The 8,323-nt window shown below is 48.9% G+C and overlaps 1 protein-coding gene across 3 annotated transcripts in view; it reads left to right on the plus strand.

Annotated features, from left to right (window-relative positions):
• The window catches only part of RSAD1 (radical S-adenosyl methionine domain containing 1), a 127,110-nt gene extending 120,928 nt beyond the window's left edge, over nt 1-6,182 (plus strand). For all 3 annotated transcript variants that reach the window (XM_085617110.1, XM_085617112.1, XM_085617111.1), the window contains one exon: nt 5,230-6,182. In XM_085617110.1, coding sequence (XP_085473236.1) covers nt 5,230-5,338 — 109 coding nt within the window. In that variant the 3' untranslated portion in view covers nt 5,339-6,182. The remainder of the gene's footprint in view (nt 1-5,229) is intronic.
• The last annotated feature ends 2,141 nt before the right edge of the window (nt 6,183-8,323 follow it).

Consider the following 8,323-nt stretch of genomic DNA (forward strand, 5'->3'; position numbering starts at 1 on the left):
ATAAATTTTGGGAAGCGCTGTCTACTCCCTGTCTACTCCCTTAAGCACATACACGCAGATACCCTGGATCCTGGGGGGAGATTACAACTGCGTGCAAGACATAGCACTAGATAGGTTCCACCCACCCCATCCAGCATCCCCCATAGTGACTCAGGCAAAGCGATTTGCAGCATGGGCACAGCACTGGTCCCTAGCGGATGTTTGGCGAACCCGGAACCCTACCACCAAACTCTATTTGTTTCACTCCAGACCGCTTGACCTTGGAGTGCGCCTGGATAGTTTCCTCTGTTCCCCCACTATCCTCCCTATTATTACAGACACTGATTATTTAGGTAGAACCATATCAGACCACGACGCCCATACGATAACGCTTCGGTGGCGCCCGCTGCATCCCCCTGTCCCCACCTGGCTTCTCCCTAGGGATAGCCTTGACGACCCAGTGTTTAAACAAACTTTAGGGGATCACATCGGCCACTACTTTCAGGAGAATACAGGCACGGCCACCACACGGGCGCGAGTGGAATGCATTTAAGGTTGTAATGCGGGGCACCTGCATTCGCCACATCACAGGGGTCCGACGGGTTCTGGAGCGTGATATCCAAAAGGCGGAGCAAAAGCTGTCCGAGCTTACCAAACAGACTAATCCGGCTATAACCGTTCCGGCCCAGATAGCCAGTGCTGAGACCGCTTACGCTGAGGCGTTGGCCAGTATGCGCCGGTTTAATTTCGCGGCATATGCAGCGCGGGCTCACGGGGAAGGCGACCGGACGGGCACACTATTGGCGTGGCTTGTTAAACAAGACTCGCGCCTTCCACCCATCACGGCCATTCACAATGCTCAAGGCATCCTAATAAATTCACAAGACCTAATCCTTGGAGCGTTTCGAGAACATTATGCATTATTATATGCCAGCCCTCACCCCCGACATCGGATGATATCATTTCTGGATTCTTGGACCGCATAGGGTTACCCCGCATAGATCATGACACACGTCAAGATCTTGACGGACCTATCAAGGCGACCGAGATTAGGCGCGCGATGAAGGCACTGGCGACCCGCAGGGCTCCTGGACTGGATGGCCTCCCACTAGAATTTTATCACGCCTTTGCGTCCCAATTAGTCCCGCAACTGGAGGCTCAATTCCAGGCCGCCCTAGACGGGGGGCCCTGCCCCAATCTATGTGCGAATCAGTCATAGTGTCCCTTCTTAAGCCGGATAGAGACCCACTCCAATTGGGATCTTACCGACCCATAGCTCTATTGCCGACAGATTACAAAATTTACGGGAAGGTCCTGACAGACAGGTATGCTACAATCCTTCCGCAGTTAATCTATCCGGATCAGAACGGGTTCGTCCCAGGAAGGCACACCTCTTATAACATCCGGCGGCTATTTCATGTACAGGACCGGGTGCGTGAGCAGTTTCCACGGCCGGCGTGTCTGGTGTTGGACCTCGAGAAAGCGTTTGACACTCTTTCTTGGGCATACTTGTTTCAAGTCCTGCAACGTATGGGCATAGGACATAGACTGCAAGCCTATACCCGGCTCGGCTATTCCGCGCCCAGTTCCAGAGCGCGGATAGGTCCCATGGTCTCGGACTCTTTTCCGGTCCGTCGCGGCACCAGACAAGGATGCCCACTTTCCCCCCTTGCTCTTCGCTATGGCCATGGAACCGCTGGCAGCCGCGCTCCGTGTAGCGGGTGAGGAGTGGGGCATCCCAATAGGAGATTCCACCCACTCAGTATCACTATACGCTGATGATGTACTCGTATATGTCCGGGATGTCACAGCCGACTTAACTCCAATATCACGTATCCTACACGACTTTGCGAGGGTGGCGGGCCTTGGGGTCAATTGGACTAAATCCACGGTCTATCCCCTAACACAGGACATGGCCCCATGCCGAGTAGGAATGGGGAGTGTGGACCTTTCCTGGAGCCCCCAAGCGGTACGCTATTTAGGAGTTCGACTGTACCATACACCGAAAGATATATATGAGGGGAACTACCGAAAATTGATGGGTGGCATTCGCTCTTCTGTTCACTTTTGGCAAGATTTACCATTGGCGGTCACGGGGAAGATAGCGGTCGCGAAAATGATCCTGGTTCCGCGTCTGTTTTATCTCTTCTCCAACCTCCCACGATCCTTTTTTCACGAGCTCGATACTCTGATGGGGTCCCTCATCTGGGGCACTGGTCACCGCAGCTGCCCCTCGACCAGAGCGGGCTAGCGGCCCCGTCATTCGAGGCGTATTTCCTGGCCGCCCAGCTGCAATGGGTGTCACGCTGGACAGCAGACCGGGCACGGGGAGAGCTGATCACCACAACAGGGCGTATTCAAACCCCCACTGTTCACCGCATGTTACTACCAGGTGCAGCGCCGATCCCGGCTGGGCCCCTACAAGTCAATATGGCGCGCGCGTGCCTGGCTCGTATCCATCGTATGGACCGGGATGCACCCCTGTACTCTCCACTCCTGCCACTGATAGGGTTCCCCAGGGGCCGAGTACATTATACGCAGAGCAAGCTGCAAACATGGACAGACCACGCCGTGACAGAGGTGGGGATGTTATTTTTCGAAGGGCGCCTACAGACATTTGACGCGCTGGTTGACGATTTCGAGCTTCCCAGGGGACAGTTCTTAAGACATAGACAGCTTCTCACGGACTGTCGCAAGCAGTGGCGTGTGATTGATACGGAACCCCCCACACACCCGGTCATCCATGCGATTTTGCAGATGGGGCCAGGACGGCACCTAGTCACTTGGATATACAGGGCCATACGGACCCTGAGGCAACCCACACTTGCACCCCTCAGGGAACACTGGGAAAATGACTTTCGCAGGCCACTACACGACAGGGAATGGATCAGGGCCCTTGAGTATACCAAAAAAGTGTCCCGTAATAACCGCTTCAAGAATATACAGTTACACATCCTGCATAGGGCGTACCTCACTCCTGAAAAACTACAGAAATACTTTCCTGATAAAATGTTTGCCTGTCCTAGGTGTTTAGAGCCGGCTGCCTCTTTCATACACATGCTTTGGGAGTGTCCGACACTTCACAGTTATTGGAGTGCGATACACACCGCCCTTCGAACAGTCACGGGGTTGCAAGACCTATACACATGGGAGGCCAGCGCCTTGGGCATTCATGGGCGGTACAAGAATAAGAAGGTGGAGAGGCGTTTTGCTTTCCTGGGGCTTATCCTGGCCAAACGATGCATTACCATGCACTGGAAGACACCAGAGGGACCTCCCTTGGCAGCATGGGTGGGGGCAGTTAAGAAGTGGGGGAAGGGGGAGGAAACGCTACTTAGAACGGAGGAAGCCCGGGGACATCGTAAACACCCGATCTCCCTGCCCTGGGCGATGCTAATGCACTCCTTCGCACAGGAAACATTACCGGCGGCGGGCCCGCGAATGGTTGGCTCTCCGGGGGCCTCCGCGACTCAGGAGCCCGCTCAGGGTGGCACGCAGGAGTCCCGGGCACCCGGCGGATCCTAAACTACAGACTGCAACTGTTCCCTCATTAAGCCCACGTACAGAAAAGGATCATTACGCCCGCCTCCAACCCCCCCCCTCCCCCGACCCTTCTCCGCGCCTGTGAAACCCTAACATTATGATAGGCAATGGCACTGCTCTCCGACGCTAGACTCACACTGCTTATATTCCAAGGTATGGTGCACTCCCCAGTTTACATACCCCCAGTTTGTTAATAGTAACCAGGTGGCTGTACTTCCATGACCTATGTGATACTCCACACAGGGGATATAGATATAATTAGTAGCCCCCGTATGGTGCGGCGTCCACAGTGCACACTAGTGAGCTGGGCCCAGGCACAGGCTTGGGTAGTCTGTTTATAGCTCAGAGATAATGTGGGGACCATAACACCCTAGGCCTGCGAGGTCTGCTGACCGCAAGAGCAGCGTCTGTATATTTCTGTTCCTGGGCTCATACTTGCTGCATTTCCAGATGTGAAAATGTATGCAATGCAATGTTTTTATTACAAATGCCAATAAAAAGAGTTTGTAAAAAAAAACAACACAGAGTAATAGTGGTAGGGAACGAGAATGTTGAGGCTGCTGTCAAGGATTGTGTAGTGTGCTCAGCAAATGCTAAGGTGTGCAAGACAGGGAACGTTGCTACTATTGCAGCCAGGTGAGGTTCTAATCAGGGTGTGGGACAAAGGTGCTTTGGATCCTCTTGTACGTCTTGGACCTTTTAAGGCACGTTATTGTGCTTTCAGTTTAATATAGTAAATCAATAGTTTGAGGTTCTTAAGGATGTCCAAACCAGTACATTTGTGTGATTTATTGGAGAGGGTTCCCTGGTGAGCATTTCTTATGAAGTAATTTACAGAATTCAGGCACAGTTCTGCTTAATTTATTTAAAACTAGGTATGGCTCATTTATCTATTACACACCAGAGCGCCACACTGTATATTCCCTACTCCAATGAGTTGGTGCTGAGGTCAAACACATTGATTGGTGAGGGTGTACAGCTAGCTGTGGGAATTGAGTACAGAGCAGTTTGAGCCTATCACACCAACAGCCTCTCACAAAAGGGTCCTTCAGATCTTATGAGTGAGATAAGTGCTGATCCTAGACGGATTAACCAAGTAGACAAGAGTGTCTGTCCTTGGACGTTAAGATTTGGAAGAGGGTCAGGAAAAGAACAAGAGTTACAAATAATGTGTGAAGTCGATGAATTTCAGAGACCTCTTTAAAAGTAAGTAATCTGATGCATTTTACCGAGGGTTTTCTATATTTTTGGAAATGAATCAGATAAAAAAGGTTATTAAGAGTTAATTTTGGTCCTATTGGAAGCAGAGATGTGCGGTGAAGGATATGTTTAAATGATGTGGAGAAGAAAAACTGAGATCAGTGGTACGAATCCTGGTGGTGTAGTTGGCTCTAAAACCTTCACTGATGCCATCGGAGTAAAAAGTGTTTCTGTGATATTTGTAACTGTATATAGAGCATTATAGTTATTCATACTATTTTTGTTCATTGTTTTTCCATTGTGTGTGATATAGGGGGGAAATATAGGTGTCAATAGACATGCGACAGGCTCCCTGGGTGAGAGTGCGGTGTTTTTAAAGCACACTAAACACATGCATTTGCATTTAGGGATTGATGGTTTGATGTAGTTTGGGGTAGAGTTTGTGATGGGTGTGATGTAGGTTGTTCAAGCATTTAGTTACTTCCAGTTTTTTCTGTCCCTCACCAGGGGTCTGCGCTGCACATGGCGAGGATTGGCTGTACTGGATGGACTCCTGCCTCCGCTTCTGACCCAGCTGCAGCACTCGTGGAGGATTCCACCTTATACACGTACTTGACTTCTTCATGCAGCCCACAGCATCCATTCTTGAGCTATATCTTGGTTTCCAAACTGGGAGTTGTTACCAACATTTTAAACATGGTCATTTTATGTAGTTTGAAGAGCTGCCTGTGACAGATAACCGAGTGGCAAAGCATTATTTTTATTTTATTTTCGATCACTCTGTCTGCTCTCAATTATCGCAGCTAATATCTATCATTTGCTTGTCAGTTTCAAGCATATCAAGAGAATCCTAAAAAAGTTATTATGCTTTAAGAAGATTTGATGCAGGCTTGTACGTGGGCAGCGAGGACTAGTGTCATGGGTAGGCTCCATGCAGACCTTCAGACTTTGAACAGATCCACATCATGCTCTTGGCTTTTCTAGGTTTAGATTTGGAAACGGTTCCAGTTGAAGGATGTGTCATATGGTGCAACGGAGCCAGAGAAACCTAACCTAGACCCTTCCTTTCCCAGGGCAGGAAATGCAACTCTGTGATATGTGGCTCCCGGTACAGTAGTTACTGAGGAGGCAAAACCTTTTGGGTCTCGCTCATCACTCCCAAAGAAGATGTTGAACAGCGGTCCTGGAGCAGCCACTCACAGGATAGGATCCTTTGCATTTTATTGATTTATTGAGCTGTGTGTGTAGTACACTTGATTGCTGAGCAATATCCCCAAATTACTTCTAGTAATGAGTTGCAAGAGATTCTTATTCAGGCACATTTGTATAGGCAGTCATTGACTTTGCACATTTAACTATTGTTCTTGATTTATTGTCTGAATCTCTAAATGTTGCAGTGTTGTGCTAGACATTTTTACATGCACATATGGTAAATAAAGATTACTATATTTTTATATGAACCTGCAGTGTTGTTTCTTGTTGTGATTAGAAATGTAGTAATTGTTCCAGAACAAGTAAGGAAACTAGGGGTATGCGCCACAAAGCTCTGCGGAGTTGGATGTTGCATAAACAATTTGGATCACGTGGCACTGACCAATTATGCCTAACAATGGTGTGTTACAGAGCTTTGCCCGAAAATGGCTCTGACCATGATGTCAGGGCTAAGCTAGTTAGGGCATGGTTGAAGGGTCTCCGAGGTTGACTGCCCAAATTGCAAACTCCTAGCACAGGTTAACCTTACTCTCTTCCGTGCTGGACACTGGCAATTCCAGGACTTCTGCAGCTCTCTGAACCCCAACCTCAAAGGAGGCTCTTCCTCCCTACGGGGCCCCAAAGGCGAATCCACGGTAAACTACACTACTATTTGGTCCTGTATAGTGGATAGTGACTGTGTACCTACAGGATGTGTCCGGCATTCAGACAGGAAGTACCTCGACTTTTTGGAAGGGTCAGAGCACTTCTAATTTACCGCATTGCCCTTTGAACGTAAAATTCGCCCCTCTGGTCTTTACGAGGGTCATATCTGTGGTTGTTGCACATCTTCGCAGGTCTGGGATACATATTCCTATATCTCAATGACTAACTCCTGAAAGCAGGTTTGCCACAGCTGGTCTCGGCCCACCTACAGACAATGCTGTCATTCTTACCACTGGTGGTAGGTTCTCCATCAGTGACCCGCACCCTTATCTTCAGCCAGTACAGAGGGTACCCTTTAAAGGGCCCTTCTGGACACAGTTGCTTTGAGACGTACCTGCCCTCACAACTAGTCCAGGACATTTGGCAATGATTAGGAAGCTGTTCGGGCTTTTGGCATCCAGATGTTGCCCCACATCCGTTGATATATGCAGACTCTTAATTCGAACCTGTAGCTGCAGTGGGCCCGGCACTACAGATGCCTTTTGGCCAGAATCTGCATTTCCAATGAGGCCGCTTGAGATGTTCAGTAGTGGAGGGTGTATGTCAACGTGACCTGCACTAGCAGGTTCCTTGCCCCCTCCAGAGGTCGAATTAAATAACGGCTGCGTCATCTGTGGGCTGGGGAGGTAATCTAAACGAGATTCAGATCAGAGGTTTCTGGTTTAAGATGGACAAGTACCACCATATAGATTTTGTGGAGCTAAGCGCCATCCAGCTAGCCTTAAAGGCCTCTCTGCCTCCTTCCATGGTAATCCAAGTGCCGATGGACAACATGACCACCATGTATTAACAAGCAGAGTAGGGTGGGGTCTAGTGCCCTCTGTCTTGGGGTCCTAAAGTGTTCGTAATAGCGAATAGTTATCTCTTTGCAGGGTATCCTAGCAAGATCCCTTAACGTCAGGGCAGAGGCATCACGAGTGGTGTCTGCCCAAGTGGTGACACAGGGTATTTTTGCCCAGTAGGGTATGTGCTCGGTAGACATAGTCAATACCTCCGAAAAAACTCACTGTTCACCCTTTTGGGATTAGAGATTCCTCCTAAAGGGTTTGTAGGACACTCTTTCCGCTTACAGGTTGACTGTGATCTCCTATACAGGTTTCCACTTCTGCCGTGGATCCCGCAGCACTCATCATAATTCAGGCTCGACTGAGTCTGTTGATTCTGATGGCCCCAAATTGGGCTGGGAGGGTCTGGTAATCCAAATTGCTGACCCTGAGCATCTACCCTCCACTTCGTCTTCAGGAAGACCTGCTGTCCGAGCAACAATGCAGGTTGGCAACCAAACTGAGAGCAGCCAACTGAGGGGCTGTTGTCTACTATCTAACGTGGTTGATGTCATATTAGAAGCCAACTGCCCTTCACTAAATCATTTTTTTAGGCCATTGGTTAGGTTTTTTAACTAATGCAACAAAAAGCCGGTTGACCTACAGGCTATTTATTTATTTCATTTTGAAGGTTTTATATAGCACGAACAATACCCTTGCGGGTATAAGAGCGCGTTACAAGGCAGACTATAGGAATCAAAACAGTTCAGTAAAACCACACAATCCTATTACAAGGTTATACATCGTTCATGTGAATTTAGATAGGACAATAGATTTAACTTCTTTTTTTAAAGATACAGAAGACGGATTCAGTCTGGTTCCTGTGGGCAGTGCATTCCAAATCCTGGGTGCCTTACCCG

This window comes from Triturus cristatus, chromosome 7, assembly GCF_964204655.1.
Source record: "Triturus cristatus chromosome 7, aTriCri1.1, whole genome shotgun sequence".
NCBI classification, from domain to species: domain Eukaryota; kingdom Metazoa; phylum Chordata; class Amphibia; order Caudata; family Salamandridae; genus Triturus; species Triturus cristatus.